This window comes from Corvus kubaryi, unplaced genomic scaffold (genome assembly GCF_017639235.1).
Source record: "Corvus kubaryi isolate FWS band 111438036 unplaced genomic scaffold, C.kubaryi_AGA036_p1.0 133, whole genome shotgun sequence".
Classification (NCBI taxonomy): domain Eukaryota; kingdom Metazoa; phylum Chordata; class Aves; order Passeriformes; family Corvidae; genus Corvus; species Corvus kubaryi.
Window position 1 is genome coordinate 14,806,289 of NW_024580667.1, and position 18,760 is coordinate 14,825,048.

At 40.3% G+C, this 18,760-nt stretch overlaps 1 protein-coding gene across 1 annotated transcript in view; it reads left to right on the forward strand.

Moving 5' to 3' along the window:
* Positions 1 to 6,504: 6,504 nt before the first annotated feature.
* Positions 6,505 to 18,760, forward strand: part of GEMIN8 (gem nuclear organelle associated protein 8) — a 36,844-nt gene continuing 24,588 nt past the window's right edge. Inside the window, exons 1-4 of the mRNA XM_042037624.1 lie at positions 6,505 to 6,629; positions 7,438 to 7,487; positions 10,998 to 11,037; positions 13,790 to 14,255. Coding sequence (XP_041893558.1) covers positions 11,035 to 11,037; positions 13,790 to 14,255 — 469 coding nt within the window. The 5' untranslated portion in view covers positions 6,505 to 6,629; positions 7,438 to 7,487; positions 10,998 to 11,034. The remainder of the gene's footprint in view (positions 6,630 to 7,437; positions 7,488 to 10,997; positions 11,038 to 13,789; positions 14,256 to 18,760) is intronic.

Genomic DNA, 18,760 nt, shown 5'->3' on the forward strand with positions numbered 1-18,760 from the left:
ATTTTTAAGGTTATGCAGAAGTTAACACATGGACAATAATGGAGAAAACTGACCCCAAGCCACAGGACTTGTAGAACCACTTTCCACTCGTAGATGCCTATTCATTTTGGTGGAATCTGCTTACACATACCTCTCAGGCAGTTCATGATATTTCAAAAACCAATGAGGACATTCAGTGCACAAATAAAACCAGTAAAACCCTATAAATTCTTTTAAGAAGCCAGCTGTATCCCTAACCTGCCATGTTTATCAAAGCAGAGAGGAAAGCAAACAAACAAAAAAATCAAAAGAAAAAAAACCCCTGACCAATACTGTATTAAAGTGCAGAATGTTATTTATTCATTACTGATCATAAGTAATTTGAAAATTCTTATAACAATAACATACTGAGTGGATTAAATATTAGTCTGGGGAATAAACTTAGATATCATGAGTTTTGTGGACTAGATTCTAGGAATTGAATTAGGGGAGGTGGTATTTTAGTATGTGTGCATTCCATATGCATTTGGGAACCTTTTGAGTTAGTAATGTTACAAACACTGAAGAAGGGGAATAATGAAGATAGGTACAGTGCAGTTTGATTCAGCTCCCTTTCTCGGGGCTACATTCAGGCAGGAGAAGCTGACACCAGACACTTTGTATGCTGTAGCGCTTAAGCCAGGAGAATTGCTGGAGGGGTGGAAGCTATTCAGCCTACAGAACAACAGGATTTATCAGGAGATCCAGTCCCATCCCTCACTGCTGTGGTCCCAGCCATTTGGCTACACAACTCTTACCTGATCCAACCAAGGCAGAGTCTGTCCCTGGGCAAAGGAATCAAAACCTGGCCACATCTTCTGATGTCTTTACAGTCTTCAATCTTACCGTTGCCTCTTCACATGTTAGCTGCTGACTGCCTGAATGTAAAGAACTTCTAGCATTAGTAATCTTTTCTCAATTAAAAATAATAATGACAAATGTAAACAATTACTTTTTTTCATATAAAAGAAACAGTACTGTGCCATCTGTATTTCCTAATAAAAATGCTCTTGTATAATAATGCCAAAAATAACAATGACATGTGAAATAAATCCAATTACTAAATACCAAAATAGTAAAATTCAAAGATGAAAATGGAAGACTATAACATTTTATTGTGTGTGCATATTGAATACAATTACCACATAAAATTCTGATCTAAGTCATGGTAAGCTGCTATGCCACACGTTCCAGTGTTAAGTGTCCAGGAACGGACATTTAAGAGTTAGCTGAATATTCCATTTTCTTTTGCTTTTCAGACTCTGGAAATCTGCACGGTTCGAGATTCTTTTGTTAGCTTTCAAGAAAAAGTTAGACTGTGCCATTTGAAAGGTGAGAGGAGACAGCATATTTTAGCAAGCCAGAGGTTGCGAGTCAGGGCTATTTGGCAGATCTTTTACTCCTTCGGAGCAACCAGGTCAGACTCCCCTGTGCCGCTGTTTCAGAGAGAAGGCTCTGCTTTACCATTTACAATGCTGCCATCTATTGACGTCGGTGGGCTTTTACCTCATGATCCGTGGTATTACTTCCTTTAGCAACTTTTTGCACTTGTATTGTTTTTCTTTTTGTACTTGTATTGTTTTTCTCGATAGTATTTATCAGGCTAAACGTACACACCTGCAATAACAGCACCATGTGAGAATTGCCTCAGGCTTGTTTGAAAATCAGTGGAAGAAAAAAGTACTTCTGCGGTGTGATTCATGTCTACCCAAAGTAGACAACCAACAGATGAACAGCACCCAAAATGCATTACTGTGCTTTGCCCGTGGCTATTAAGGTATCTGAAGAGTGACTAGCTCAGGTGCAGAGATCAGCACAGAAAGACAGCAAAAGGAATATTACCCCTGTCCACTGGGGAAAGTTTTGAGGTGCTGCTGATATTTAATTCATTAACATGTATCCATGTACAATGAGGCCACAGGAGCTACGGAAGAGAGATATTAGTTACATCTAACTTTGGATAAAAGTACTGGCTTTTGGTCTAGAAGTCCAGATCCACTTTGTATTTTCTTTTGCAGTAAAATTGTCTTTAAGATATTTTATCTCTCCCCAACTCTGCCTCTAGTAGCCTGTCCCTCAGAAAGCTAGATGTAAGAGAAGTCTCAGATGTAGTTTCCCACAGGCAAACACAGACACACACTTCCCCCTCTGCCTACTTCCCCCCGAAAGGGGTATCTTTTCCTGTAAATTTTATTAATTTTAGATTCACATTATACAGGACCTAGTCCTAAGAAGGATTTGTTTCAGTCCAAACAAGGAATTTACATAATGATTGAAAATCTGCTACAAATAATGTAAAATATTGTTTTGTCTTAGTAATGAACAAGTAGAGTCAGTAATTGCAACACCTTGGACAATCTTCAGTTCTAAAGGTGACAATTTGAATTATGTTTAACTCAGTAGAGCAATGCTTCAGTAACACAATGTTTGCAAAATAATGGTCTACATAAAAATTTGCACAAGTTGTGCAGAACCACACACTTGGGTGTGACAGATGTAGGATTCTTGAACAGCAGAACAAGAAAAATAGGTTACTGCCTACTTTCCAACTTCCAGTCATCGCCACCATGTGCTGGAAACTACCTCTCCTTCAGATCTGATGCCCAGAATGTTTTTTCAGCTTATGTAAGTGTGTTGCAGATTTAAAATTTCTACTCCTTTTTTTTACAAACCTCCAGTCATTAAACTCATAGCTTCTTAAAGAATAAGTAAATGAAATTAATTGGCTCATTAATGAATCTGAGTAGCTGACAAATGTTCTCAACAACTGCAAATGCTGTTTCTTATGAAGAAATCTCAGTAGTCTAATAGGTAGTCTAGTCCAACATTTAGTTTTCTTGCCAGGAAACACTTCCCAGCAAATAGTGCCCTTATTTTCAGCCTATTGGAGCAACACTGAAAGCTGCAAGGAACACAGTCATGGAAGAAAGTAGTTCAAGAGGGACATGCTGCATTATGGACACCATGGACAAAACTGATCAATAAAACCAAAGCTCCCCTGTGATGCTTCTGGCCCTCAGCCCATGAGAAAAGATCTCACCTTGGAATCAATAGGAGCTATGCTTTCATCACCAAAGCATTATCTTTGAGAAAGAAATTGTAGGGGTATTCACTTCATTCTAGACTCAGTTTATATTTTTTATGTTTCATGGGTGTGGAAGAAATGTATTTACCAATCAAAAATTAATTAGAGAATTCGGTCTCACTTAGAGAAGGTGAGAGCTTCTCTACTGTTGGGTTATGGGAGGGATCACATAAAGAGGTTTACTTTAGAAGCAAACCTTGCCAGGGTGCTCCTTCTGCTCTGATAAGGTAGATTTTAAGCTCATTAAATATCTACACAGTCTTCCAAGGAAAACACAGCTCAGACAGCAGCAGATATTTTGTGAAGTGAAAGATTCAGAAGTGATCCAGGGAAAGTGACCAGGTGAAACACAAAGGAAGAAATTGGTTTTCAGCAGACAAGAAGTACTGATTTCACAGTTTAAAAAGTGCATATAATCAAAGGCTTATTTAATGCTGTTGGAACCCTGGGTTCAGAAAATTTAGGTTTCTGGGATATAGTAATATACATGTAACAAGATGGAGGATTTGGGGTGTAGGTTAGTTCTTCTTCTTTCTTCTTCCTTCTTCTTCACAAGCCTGGATGATCTGGTATTGGTTCAAAAAACCCACAGTGCAGAACATGAATGATTAGTTATTGGATTATAAGTAAAAATAAATTAGTTGGCATTCCATAATTGGGTAGTTTGTGTTTTAAAAGACCTTGGAAGGCGGAACTCGGGGACCACTTCCACCTTGTTAACTTAGAGGCACTTTCTGTGCAGCTGTACCATAGATAAGAAATAATAAACATCTGAGTCAGAAGAAAAGCTCGGCATCTCCTGCATTTTAATCTGAACACTGAGTAAAAGAACTCACGGAACAGAGGCAAAGAAGAAAGGAACAGAAATGGAAAGTTTAATATAATGTGATATTTGTGTAGATCCCGTAAGATAACTTTTTCTGTGCTTCCAGACAATAACAGTGCAAGTGCAAATATGTGTAAGTAAGGCAGATAGAAGGAAATAAGCAAGAAGCGGTGAACCAGAAGAATGTACATTTTGTAAGTAAGACTACCCAAAAGAGTAGTATTTTAAAGTGAAATATTACAAAACTAAGAGCAGCCTGATTGCGTTTTCAAAATCTGCATAGCAGCATCAGTAAGACATTACTTGAAGTCTTTGCCTGAGACTGATAACTTTAACAAAACCAACACATATGCCATACCTTTGCGCAGGTTGCCCTGATGCCTTTCTCCCATACAAAGTGCAGCAGTTGAGCAAGAAAGCATGCCTTCATTTTAATATATATGTAACATAATCACATATCAACATAATTTGCTCCATCTGAAGGTCTGCATGGTCCATCACCAGTTTTTCTGAGAGTGGCCCATGTCAGTGTCCTCAGGAATGAATAGAGAAAGCATAGAGCAGCTCTTTCTCAGTGCACCGGGACTTCCTAAGCCAGAGCTGTGTTTTGATGACTAGTAGACAGTCCATTTATGATTTGCCTGATTCTTTTTTTAACCTACTGGCTATCCAAGATAACCTTGATGTGCTGTTGTTCACAGCCTTCAGCCATCAGTTTGCCATGTGTAAAAGCAGATACCAATGTGTGAGCATAAAGCAACACAAATCTGCCTCTAGGAATACACAGATCAGAGCAAGAAAAGCTGGAAGAGTCTCTGAGTGCATTGGGTGCCCATCAGACAAAGGAGGCCAGTGATTGTCTAATACACTTCTTTCTTAGAGACAGAGACGCTCTCTATGAGTTTTTTGGCCATACACAGGGAAATCACAAAACACTTGTGATGCAGGGGCTGAACAGGACCACAGTCTAAATCCACTGCAGTATCTAGACTTCTCAGCTCTGCACAGATGCCTGACTCCCATAGGAAACCACAGAGTGACACAGTAGTTGGAAGAAAAGAATCCATAGACAATGGAGAAGCCATTAGCATTTTAGAAGGGGTGACTTAGTGCTCTTAACAATTTGAAAATATATTTACATCTTACCATTTTTACCACTTTTAAAGAAGATCTTGTGAACTATTAAATCTGATGCCCATACCAGGCAAATTAGTAGAAATTATTTTTAAAAATAACTTCAATAGATATATGGGAAATACATGTAGAAATCTGCTATATGAATGACACTCAATATGAAATTATGCTTCACAATGGGGTTTTTTAATTAAAGCAGGTAACAAAGGGAAGTTGACGATATGAGCTGCTAAAATTTTCAGCAAGCAAGCAGCTAGAGCAGTAAGCACACCAGAAGAGCCGAAAACCAGGGATAATGGGTGGATTTTTTGTACCAAAAGTATTAATTAAAAGCACAGAAAGTATTGAAGACAAATAGCCTTAGTAGAGAGAAGACCCAGGGGAGTCCTTCTTGCCAGGATCAGTAGCAGGAGCCATACTTGAGTGTTACAGCCCATCCACGAGTTGTCTGGAGAAAGGCACAGATGATGAGATGGCACAGTCTGTTGAGGATACTGGGCTATTCAGTATGGTACAGCTGAGGGGTTTATTGACCATGAAGAAACACACAACAACATTATGGCACTAGGCAATAGCTGGCAAATTTAATATAGAGAGTGTAAAATGCTACACAGGGGAAAAAGCAATTCCTGCTCTGCCAGCTGTGACAGGTCCCCAAGGGACTGCTCACACACAGTCCCGTGAAAATACTAGCTCAGTACAGAACCTGAACAGAAAGTTAAGAATTATGGAAAAAATAATAACCAGAGGGTAAAGTATGGCAGTGCCACACCACCACTGCAGCGCATGCGTGTTTTGAGTAACACTTCAGCTTGGTGAGCACTGTGTGTGCTCTGGGACTGGAGATGGCACCTGGGGGTCAGGTGGGACAGCAGGAACTCAGAACTTCCCAGAGTAGGGAAATGAAGCTGGTGAAGGGTCTGGAGCACAAGTCCTGTGAGCAGTGGCTGAGGGAGCTGGGGGTGTTCAGCCTGGAGAAAAGGAGGCTCAGTGGAGACCTTACTGCTCTCTACAAATCCCTGAAACGAGGCTGTAGGGAGGTCTCGTCTTGGTCTCTTTTCCCGGGTAACAAGTGACAAGACGAGAAGAGATAATGTTAAGCTGTCCCAGGGGAGATTGAGGTTGGACATCAGGAAGACGTTTTTCACAGAAAGGGTGATTAGACATTGGAATAGACTGCCCAGGGAGGTGGTTAAAATAAGACTGGACGTGGCACTCAGTGCCACGATTTAATTGACAAGGTGATGTTCGGTCATAGGTTGGACTCGATGATCTCGCAGGTCTTTCCCAACCTAATTGATCCTGTGACTCTGTGAGCTCGTAGCGCCGGCTCCGTGAGGGGCCTGCGGCTCCATGGGGCGGCTGCGGGGAGCGGGGCCCGGCGGCGCCTCCCCATAACACCACGCGATGGCGCCGCGGGCCCGGGGAGCGCCGGGCGGAAGCGCCCTGGGAAGCCGCGCCGAGGGAAGCCGCGCCGGCCCTGCCGGAAGGGAGCGAGGGAGCGAGGGAGCGCGGGAGGCGGCTGTGCGCGGCTGCCCTCGCCCGCCGGAGCCCCGCGCTGCCCGGGTGGGTGGGGGGACGGCGGTGCCCCCGCGCAGGCTGCGGCCCGGGTCTCCCGCCCGGGGAGGGGGCCGGGCTGAGGGCGGTGGCAGCCGGGGCGAAACGGCGGCGGGAGCGGGAAAGCGAAGGGCTCGGGTGGGAAATGTGGGAGCCCGGGCGCCTGGCGGGGCCAAGGGCGGTGGTTGTGGGGCCGGGCGGTGGGGGTGGCGCCGGTACGGGCGCGGGATTTTGCCGCTTCTCTGCAGTTCATCGGCCCCGGGCCTGAGGCGGCGGGGAGGGAGCTCGGGCGAGAGCGGCTCTCTGTGCGCTGGGGCCGGGGGCAGCCTGGGGCACAAGGCCTGTGCTCCTGCCAGCCTTTGGATATAATTGTGTGCCCTGTTTGCAGAGGCGAGAGCTGCTCATCGCTTCTGCGAGCCCTTTAAGCCACTTGCCGGGGTCTAGACACGACATCTGTGCGACCAGGAAATTACTTATGCCTTCAAAAGCTGTACAGGAGAAATTTTATCCTCTTCCTTGTTTATGACTAAACTGACCAGCAATATATGAAACATAAGCTAACTGGGCTACTGATAATTGTACAGCTTTTAGCATTTCATTTTTTCCCCTCTCATTTTTGGCCGAAATAGCTTTTGGGTCTATGGCCTGGAGCTCAGGGAGAAAAAAAAAAAAAAATAAATAAACAAACCTCTTTTGGGAAGGCCCAATGGATTATACTGCCTCGGTTTCTGATCAGGCCAAAAGAGCTGTAGTACATATGTTGAAGTTTGAGAACATTATTTTGCATGATGTTAATTTGTTTCCCTTCCATTCACAGGAGTTGCTACTGTTGTTTTAAGGACATTGATGTGGACATCAGAGTGATAGGTGGGTCTTCATAGCGCTCCTGTTGGGATGAGAAGCAGCCATAACTGTATCCTAAGTGCTGGACAAGTATTTACAGCCATTCACAAACCAGAATGCAGTGTATAGTGTTGGGAATTTTTACCCCTTCTTTTGAAGAGAAATAACTTGCTGGCAACTGTCCCAGCAATCACAGGCTTGTGTTTCTGCGTGACTATAACTAGGGCACTTCGGTATTAAAGTTAACGCCATAGCAATACACAGTGTTAATCCGAAGCACAGAATATTAGACCACTTTTCAGACATTTCCCTCTTCTGGTGATAATTCTGCACCAAGAGTAAGCATCTGAAGTATAAAATGAACCTGTGTTTATGGGAGAATGCACACTATTGATGTTGTTATGTTCACATTTTTTTAGCTAGTATGTACTAGGGTGAGTTCAAAATATACAGCAAAAAATTATGTTTAATCCCTAAACTGTGAAATTTACTGCCAGGGGATTTATTGGAAACACCTATTACTCATGGGGGTTTTGGCTTTAAATGCCAAAACCAGTTTGGAGATGAAAAAAAAAGTGTCTGAACTACCACTTGCTGAAATCAGGACAAATGTACCTGGAAAAGTAATTCCTGTATAAATATGTTAGTGTCACATTTTATTGAGTATCTCTTAATAGCCATTGCCAGAAACTGGATACTGAGTTAGGGCAGCTCTGGCCTGACTGAAGACACTTCTCGCTTCAGGGACAAAAGCAGCAGTGGGCAGAGGGGCTGGTCAGCTGGCTGTTGTTAGGGACACTTCAAACATAGTTGGCTTTTTTATGAAAGCTTTGTTTTCATGTGTTTTGTTGAAACCTGCTGAATTTATTGAAATTCCACCTTCCTTTAATAACATATGATGTTTTTTACCATAATGTCATGCAACAGGTTAGTTAATCTTGTGTCAATGGATGTCCTAAATAGTGGAACCCTCAGTGATCCTGCACTGGGCTTGGGGCTCTCCCTGTTACCTCCATGTGGCCACACTGTATCCAACACACCACTAGTCTGTCCCAGAGTGGGACTTACCAAGTTACAAACCCCAGTGCGTTGAGGTGTGTCTCACTGTATGACAGACATTGTCTCAATTTCTGTTGGCTCCAAGGGAATTTAAACACTGTCATCAGATTTATTTATTTTCATTAATGCTCAGCTGCCTCAAGGGGTAAGGGGACAGATGTTTTGATGAAAGGGAGTATGTCCCTGATTCATTTTCAGTGGAGAAATATTTTAAAACTGGGAAAAGGAAGTAGAAAAATATTTCCATCATTAATGATCGGTATAAGCAAACAAATCTCTTTCCCATTTTAAATTGTACATCTGCTGGTGAGTTTCATATGTTCAGTTGGTTCATATTTTATTATTTTAAGTATAAATTGTAGAAGTAGAACTATTACATTTATTTTCTGCTGCTTGTCATGTTTCATATTTTATGTAGTTTGTTTTGGAAGAGTAATTCAACTGAAAATAAAACAAACTCATTTTTTAATTTAGTGTCCTCGCTTGCAGCATTTTTATGCTCTGCTTTATATTTGTAGTATAATGTTTCATAAATAATTTATAAAAGTAATTAAAGTTTCTGTGTTTGGCAAAACAGGTTTTTCATATTTGGTAAACTAATATAGTTGGATGGTTTTGCCAGGGATTTTCCACTCCTTCCCTTTCAGAAAGCATATGTACATGTTGTGTGTTAATAATAAAATACCAGACTTTACCAATTACTGCTTTAAAAAATTATTTACATCAAGCTCAATCCTGATTTCTGTTTATTCTGAAGCTCTTTCAATGAATTTTTTGCTGTGTAGGAATTAGAGTGAATATGAATATTAGACACACCTACTTTTCTGAAGTGGAAAATTAATGAATCAGCTACCATGGGCTTAGGTTTTTAAGTATGAGGAAATAACATTATGGCAACCTTGACAGTATTTAGATGTATATGGGAAAGAGACAAAAAGTATATGTGTACATCATGAGAGAGGAGATAAAAGTTTTGAAGCAGGCTATGGTTGGAAATGAGATATTTGAAATGCACAAAGAGGGATGGCACAGCAATCTTTATGTGTGGGGGGGTTTGAGTGTTAGAAGTCACTGCAGTGTTTTGCAGTTATCTCAGTGCTGGGTTTCCTTCTTCCTCCGAGCAGGCAGGAGAGAATCCAGTGACTCACATGCTTTGGTTGCCTAATGCCTGAATCTGCAGCCTTTGCTGGCATGAATTGTCCCATCAACTGGAGTGGGACTGCTCCTGTATGCGGGGCTTCTTGCAGACAGATTGGTGTTACCAAGGGTTTGAGCTTCTGGGGTTTGGAAAGGACAGTCATTTGCTTTTGTGTTTGCTGCATGATTTGCATTTTCTCTGACCATTCCATTCTGCTTTCATGCCATGTGTCTTACCTTAAGAGACAGAAAGTTGTCTTTAATCAGTATTGTTAAATGTGAGGTAGAACACAACCAGTGTATGTACTATATTCATAGGCATTTTGAAAAACCCTGGTGTTATCCTGGTATAAATCTATAACAGTTTTAAGTGCCGTCTTGGCTATATTCCAGTGTTTCTGGGAATAGCATTTGACCATATCGTAAGAGTAGCAATAGGTATTTTAGTGTACTCCATTTCTGTTACTTTTCACTGGCACTCACCTAAAATAAAGTTCAAGTTGAGGGTGAGAATGTCAGGAGAAATATGTGAATGAAGCAGCTAACCTATTAGTGTAATAAAATAATTGTCAGATAAGAGGAGATTAAGAATATTTCTCAGTGATACATACTGGTAAACCACACTAAAATGTTGGTGATTGTAAATCCTGCGTGGTGGCTGTAGAGCTCTTGTTCTCCCTTTCTACCCCCACAACTATTTTTCCCTTTTTTATTTTTTTCCTGTCCAGCTGTCCCTCTTCCTTAAACCTGTTCCTCACATTTAAAAAATCTGGTTGCAACTTGAACTGACCTGTGTTTTCTTCATGGGAGGCAGGAACAGATGCTGGAGGGGAAAAAAAAAAAGAGAAAGAAGGGGCTGTATGTGGTCAAAACCACCGGTTAAACAGAAACCTTACTGCATGAGTGGAATCAGGATGGGTTTAATAATTTGCTTTTTTTATACAAGTCCCTGTGCAGACACAGCTAAAAAGTAAGAACAATTTGTTTCCTTTAAGTTTATGATTTTTGTTTGGCATTAGCTTGGAAAATAAAGGTTGTGGGAGCATAAAGAAGGAGAAGAGCAATGGGAGGAGTGTTCAGTTCCAGCATTTTAGACTGCATTTTGTAGAAGGCTCCCTTTTAGCTTTCTTCCTGTAGCGGGGAATTCTAAAGAATTGGATTTTTACTGCTGCCAATCAAAATCTATAAATAAGAGACTTCAACTCGCCACAACAGAGAAGGGATATTTAACAGCTGTAGGTCATAGTACTCAAATGTAACAAAAAATACATTCAGTGCCTGTGACCACCTTAATATGTATATTTTTATGAATTAAAAGGCTACTATTTTCTTTTCTAGTTCACCTTGATCATCACCAGAACAAACTCCACAAGAGATGGTAAGAGATCTTTACAGGTTTCTATGTGATAACTTAGTCCCATTTTATATATAAAATGCATATAAACACTTTTATTGAACTGTGAGTGCAGACATGTAAAAATTAGAAGTAGCTAAATTGCTTTGAAAATAGAATTCAGATTACAACAATGCGTGATTTGTCTACTCCTGGGAAGACTCCAGAGAAATAACAGGAGAATAACAGAGGACTCTGATCATTTGCCTTAGATTTATAGCTTTTGTTTCCTTGAGGAAGTCTCTTATTTCCATTTATTCCACAGCTGAAAAAGCACAGACACAGAATTAAGTGAGACTAAAAGTGTTCCTTTCCCTTTTCCACCCCAATGTAAAACATGTCTGTAATTACTTTTTTAACAGATGTATTTTTAAAATTCAAATGTAAGAGTGGTTTTCAAGGGTCGTTTTCAACATAAAAAACCTCACAAAAAGTAGTTGGACAAGCACCAGCATCATAGTTCTGTCTGCATGAACTGGCTTTTTGTCTTCCTTTCCCCTAAATTAACAACTGGAGCTAGTCAGCCAGACAAATCAACCAACTCGATTCCAGAGCTTTCAGTAATGTCATCAAGTTCCTTTTTAGAAACATTTTAGAAGAACTGGAGATAATTTTTGAGCTTTGAAAGAATATATTGTCTTCTTTGCAGATATATAGAATGTAGGAGATACCTGCTTGTGTCAAGCTTCATGGTCTTTCAAAACTCGATTTTAAGTATTTTCATTTTTAAGGAAGAAAATAGGCAAAATGTTTTAAAAGTAACCTGTTAATGTATCAGATTTGATAACAGGACGTTCTCATCTGTCTGCTGAAGGATGAGGAGTCAATGTGACATTCTTAAGCAAAGGGAAGCAGTAAATAAAACATTGTTCATCCTGGCTGTTAGGTAGTTGGATGATTAAGGATGAAGAAATTCCATATGGAAGGCAGATGCTTTCCTTCTACCCACTCATCTTGGAAATAAATGCTCCAAAATGCATGGTGGTGTAGCAGTGCAGTGTTAGACCAAGAAGAGAATATCAGTGAAGTTTCATCTCCATGAATTCTTTCTTTTCAGGAAGGATGAGTTGTCTGCACTTTTAAATCACAATAACTGAGCTACACAGCCCTTCACAAATAGGTTGCAGGTTTTGATCAGGAATACCTTAAGGAATGCAAGTTTGTTTTGGAGGGTTTTCTTTATGTACTCTATTAGCTGAAGGTATTTTGCAATGATGGACTCCATTTTCCAGAAAGAAGTGTATCATGAGAGTTGCAATTATTAGTCTAAACTCACTAGCATTTGCATTATTGTCTGAGAACCAGAAAGTGGAAACAAATATAAGTAAAATAAATTAGCCTCTCTGGATAGTGTTAAATGGAAAGTATTTTTTGGTTTGAGTTTTCTTTTTTGCCTTGGGATTTCTTTCCCCCAGAGAATCATTCTTTTAAGGGGACCAAATTGCCAGTGCAGATCAAGAAAACAGACTTAAGGATTTTTGTCCTGTGACTAAAAAAAACTACAAACAAACAAAAAAACCCAACCTTAATAAAGGACTGTAAATGTTACATTCATGTCTGAAAACCTCAGCTAGTTTTGCCATAGTTTTGAGTGTTTGCCAAAAAATGGTTTAATTAAAATTTTCCAATTTAAAGTAGAGGCATTCTGTTGTAGTCCAGATAAAAGATTTTCTATGGAAATTAAGACATGAGGGAAAGCAAGAAAATATTTGCTATTTAGTTTACTTGTTCTAGGCTCTAGTCTACTTTATGGCTTTTTTTTAAGATCCTCTATTACCCTGCTTTTTGAGAGTGGGATGAGGGGGGAGATGAAATGGCTTCTATGAAGGGAGCTTAAGGCTAGAGGGACTGTTGGGCTTTGTAATTCCTGGTGAAATCCAAACAGCATGAAACTTTTTTAAGGAAAACTAAGATTAGCTGGAAGACAGGAGAAGGTGTGTTACAGTATGTTTCCTTCTATAGAGCTATTTTTCTCTGTACTTTATCAGTGGCACTTTATTGCCTCTTTTCATGTTCTGGTTGGTGATGGATACAAAAGGGAGATTTACTGGCAGCTTGCATTTGGCTAAATACAGTCTTGGTTTTGATTGAGGCCACAGTGGATATATGAACTTGTCTGAATTGCTGTTTGACCTTTCCTGAGAAATTTTGGCAGGCAGATGGAGGAAATACATTACTGGAGGAAATACATTACTGGATAAAAATGAATGCATTTGTTTAATAGAGAGGAATTTTAATCTCTTGTGTTTTCTGTCTGTGAATTTGGAAATCAGGTATAGCTTGCAATAGCTACACCTTGGAGTGATTCAGTTCTCACAACTCATGTGAGTGTCTAAGGAATTGTGGAATATATCCACACAGTGTATTTCCTAAAAAGAACTGATTCCCACTGTAGTAGCATGAACACTTGGAAAATACCTTCTGAACTCTACAACTTCTCTATTTCTAGTTCTTCACTGGTAGTTGTGTTGATGCAAAAACAGTCTCTTGTAGGAGTAATGAGGTGTGGTGCACGTGCATAGTGCTCACACATGTTGTTTTTCAAATCTCCATGTTCTGTCATAGGTAAAGGATGACTAAGGATTAAAAGGCAGCGTTGTGCTTGCATTTAGTTGCTCCCCTCTTTGTTTCTCTCTCTCTTTGTACCTCCTTTTTTTTGGGGGGGGGAGCATTGGAGCTGTGGTGTGTGGTTGATTTTTTTGTGTTCTTTCCCCCTCCCCATGTGTTTTGGCCACAGGAAGACATCGAGCCGTGGTACACTCAGAAAGTGTACACGAGGTACTGGAGACACTATGACTTAGCCATGCGCTGGATGCGTAGGCACCAGAAAGCCTACAGGAAAGCCATGGAGTCCTTTTATCACCTGCCGTGGCATCCGTGGCATCCTGCTGCAGCCTCTTCAAGCAGCCACTACTCAGATTGGGGTGGGAATGATCTCCCATATACCCAAAACTACTCTTCCAGCTGTAGACCACATGTCAGAGCTCCATATTATTCAGAAGCTCAGCAGTACACAGGTGCCTACCAGGAGAGGGAGGATGCTGACAAGGATTCTGAAATGGAAGAGGATGCTGAAAGGGACTCTGAAATGGAGGAAGACTCTGAGTCTGAAGGGGAGATAGAATATGACTTGAGCAATATGGAGATCACAGAGGAGCTTCGCCAGTTCTTTGCAGAGACAGAGAGGCACCGAGAAGAGCTGCGTAAGTCTATGCTTGTTCTGTGTTTTGTGGTATTTGGTGGCCATAACATTGAGTGCTGGATGGCTTCAGCATTTACAGGTTTTGTAAGAATTCACAGAAACAGGCACTGCAAGTGAGCCAGCCAACCAGAATGAAATAGGCAGAACTGATGGGTGCACTTAAGTACCACTCATCAGAAGTAAGTTTCAGAAAATGTTTTGAACGTTTTCAGTGAGAGAGAGAAAATTATGACTGCAAAGAGAATAACGCTTCTGTCCAGAAGACAATATTAATCTTCAGTGCTGAGGAAAAAAGCTCCAGAATTGTTACGGTTAAATCTAGTTAATATGCTGTATGTCTGAGGGGGGAACCCACAGGAAATGCTTCACTGCATCCTTGAACCCTAGAGTAAGCCTCAATGTGTTTTATAGCATGGAGCAGCCATTTTGTTTGTTATTCTTTGGCTAACCAGACAGTAAAGTTTCATGACCCTTTCTTTTCTTCTCCCCTGCATCCTCTTCATTATGTACTATACCACAAGTTTCTCTTTGTTTTGCATCTTGATCTGGACCCAGGTCCTTTGGTAGGGAATGCAAGCCAAAGCCTTAAGATTTTTCTCAGATCTTGATCCTCTGAATTATTAGTGATATTTGTTTCTGTGAAATTCTTATAAGAAGTAAAGGATTATTCTGTACTTTATTGACACTTTACTTATACTGATGTTGCAGATAAATTTGTTATCTGTTTTAAGAAAGCAGCATGATAAAAAGAACTTTCCTCACATGACTCCAGTAGGAAATACCTAGAATGAATGTTTAATAGAGCTTTCTCCGCTTCTCCGAAAGAGACAATGTTCTAAAAACGTGTAATAAAGGCAGTGATTGGAAGGGAAAGAAAAAGTGGTTTAAGTTCTTTGATCAGCAGGTATCAGAGGGTGAGCTGTAACAACACAACTTCACACTTCTCATCAGTGTGATGCACAGTTGATGTAGTTAGCAGAGGGAAATGAGTTAAGGAGCTCTGTGGTAGTGCCTGTCAGGAAAATCCACCAATGCCAGAGGTTTATGTCCGAAAAGGAGACGGAGGAGTCCTTCAACTTTATTGGAATAAAGGGAGAGAGTCCACCAGAGCACACGCCCATGGGTTTTCTCTCTCAGGGTTTCGGAGGGCACAGCCTCCCTGTTACCCTAACTCCCGGCTGCATGTTGCCCTCTTCCTTTCCCCGTTGGCTGTGGTACTAGGAAGGTGCAGCCTTCCCGAACTGGCTACCCCATATCCCCCTGTTGAACCTACTGTTTTACCCCAAAGCTCAGAAGTTGAGGCTTGTGCGAAGCCTTGTCTACTTCAGGAGCCAAGCTGCCTGGTCCCGGTAATGAACCTGCTGCCCAAAGTCAGTAGAGGCATTAAGACCCATATCAAAGACGTTAACACCCATCAAATTGTTTGTAAAGACATTAGCACACATATTTCCTCTCATGCCTGACACGAATCTTTTTCTCATCATTCATTTGCAGAATCAGCTTGATGTTCTCTTGAAATGTTCTTTGATGAGGTACATGATGCTTTAAGACACTGGGCTACTTCTGGGAATGAAGAACATTTTTTTTTATTTATTTTAACTGTTATGATTAGTGGTGTTTAAAGGTTTGTGACTGATATAAGGTGGCATCCTGGAAACTGGGAAATCAGGGCTTAGAGATGTTCTCTGTTGCAAATATCCTGTATGACCTTGGTATTTAGTCTCTTCCTGACCCCTCACTGGCTGCTCTTTCTAAAAATATGATTTGATTCTTTATGATGAGCAGGTGAATTGGGAAAGAGGTTTGTGACTCAGAATACAGATTTTACTTTTGTTCTTTCCATCACAGTGGTACTTGGAGCCTTTTGGAATGATTTGGTCTCTGCTGTGTGCTATGTAGTAGCCTAGTTCTGGATGAGTGTAACTCCATGCAGTTCAGTGGCACTATTGCAGATCTTCATGCAAATTCAAGCAGGCTCTGGTCTTTCACTACTGCATGCCTCAGTTTTTTTTAGTAGCTTCCCTGATAAAGTGAGGATATTGCTAAGTAAGCATCTATAATTCCTCAAAGCATGAAAAAGTCAACAAGTACTTGAGTTAAATGAAATTGAAAAGTGACATAGAAATCTAGGGTGAATGGTGCTTTCTAAATGCTAATTTTGTGAGTAATTAAAAATACAGTATGATCTTTTTCGGCAATAATTTTTTCTTGCATGGTGAGGGAAAAGGAGAATAGAATAATTCTTTTATTCTGTTGAAGTTTCTCAAAACAAGAAACATAAGCAGCAGGAGGAGAGGAAAATCATTATTTCCCTGATGATGTGGAAACAAGCTGGTATGGAGACTGTGTTGAAGGCACTACTACTCTACTTTAAGAGGTAGTTTTATTAATTTCCCTGATTGCTGTTTATGAACAAAATTAAATTTAGAGGTTCATTAAGCAATCCATTATGATGCTATATCACGTTATATCTTTCATACTGTGTTTAAGAACAGTTGTCATTCTGTATTGATGCTTGAGAAGATTGAGATAATGCATCCGCCGAAGAAACCCACAGTTACTTGAGTCTTTTCTCTTTACTGCCTTTTCCTTTTAATCCCAAACTGCATGTCCTGAGCATGCCTACCTTAGGAGCAGATTTATAGAGAAACTTGGGTAGCATAAACCTCAGTAATTCCTGTAATTTAGTCCTCCATGTATGAAAGAGACATTTGTAAGGGTGAGGCAAGAGTTTTACATAGCCTTTAAAAAGAATGAGATTGTTTGGATGTGCTACAGTGGAATACCAATAGAGACCTTGATGATCAGTTAAAGCAAAAGCCAGTCGTTAGGGAACATTAAGGGGAAGATTGTGTCTCATGTTTTCTTCCTCTGGCATCAGTAAGGGGCTCCAGGTGGAATTCACATCCTCTGACCACTGCATCCTGGTACTCACTTGGGAGAAGACACATAGCTTGCTCTTCTTTTTAAAGCAGAGTTTGCAAGAGTTTGATTCACATTTATGGGCAGCTTAATGAAGTGTGAGTCACAAGGGAACAGAGCAGCAATGGGGCAAATAGGAAGGGGAATTTGGCACATAAGGAAGGGGATACTAATCTTTGTGAAGTATGACCTCCATTAGTTTGGTGTTTTTCTAGCCGTCCAAAATTAGGAAATACTATGCAACATTAATGCAGCTATTTTGGACATGTGTAGTGAGTCTTGATTTTTCAAATGAGATATAGCTGGTTCCCACTCCTCACCCACAGATATCTCGTCAGCATGTAGAAGGATAATCAAATGGATTAAAAGGAATCCTAGCTGATGTCAGACTCTTCATTTATAATGGCTAAGCTAGAATTTGCTGGAGGTAAATGATCACAGACATCAGGGGATAAGATCTTGGAACCTTTAACTGTGAAAGACTTAAATAGGCCTGAGGTGTAGGTGGGAATGAGATGGACTCAATCTTGGAGGTCTTTTCCAACCTTAATGATTCTGGGATTCCATGGTTCTGTGAAAGGCATTTGAGCCTAGATAGTGACATACAAGCCTTAATGCTAATTGCAAATAGAAAACCTTCAAAGATGAGAAAGAGTTGTGTCAGACTAGCCAAAGAAGAAAACTTCAGATTTATTTCATTTATTGGTAGCTGCCACCAACTTGAAGAAGAAGCAGATTCCTAACTTCTGTAGGATTTTTTGTTTTGTTTTCACGGTGGGCATTTGCAGTGATTGGCTGACTTGCAAAGTAAGGGTTTTGAAACTGGCAAGCTTGCTGCATGATTTAACACTTCTGCAGTGATATAGTTCACAACCAACCTCTTCTAAAAAAATCTTTTTTTTGTCTCTGAAGTCACATCAATTTCTTACTAGTTTTTATATTGTATCATGTGTTGTAGTCAATTACGTGTTCCTGGAATGCCCAGAAGTAATTATGACCAAAGTTTTGCTGAGGCTTTATGAACTCAGACATACTAATGCACTACAAACTTATCTCATATTTTAGGTAGATGGTGCATTTGGTTAAAATGCCTTACAGACAGTTTTAATTCCTCTTCATTTGTTTCTTCATATGCAATCATATAGTGATTCTCTTTTTCGGATGGTTTTCTTGTCAGGCTGGTCTGTTGTTCTGGTTCTTCATGTAGCTGGTGATCCAAATACACTCTGCATCTTGGGAATGTTTATGGTTGCATTTAAGTTTTCCCTCCGGCAGTTGAAAAGCATGAAGTTGTTTTCCTGAGTTATCATATCGGTCAGACGTAGGTATGGGAGCAGATTCTCCAGGCATCCTAGATGTAAAGGACAGAATGCAGTAAGTTGCTTTTTTTTACATTTGCAAGAATTAAAAGGGCAAAAACCAAGAAAAGAAAATTCACAAACCTAACAGTTCTGTAAATTGTCTAATTGCACATTTTTATTACACTTTTAAATTTAGCCTTTGAAACATGTAGTTTGTCCTTATATAGTTTTTCTTTGTTTCCTTTTGAATATAAGAGAAAGTCTCTACTATAATTGAGTGAAT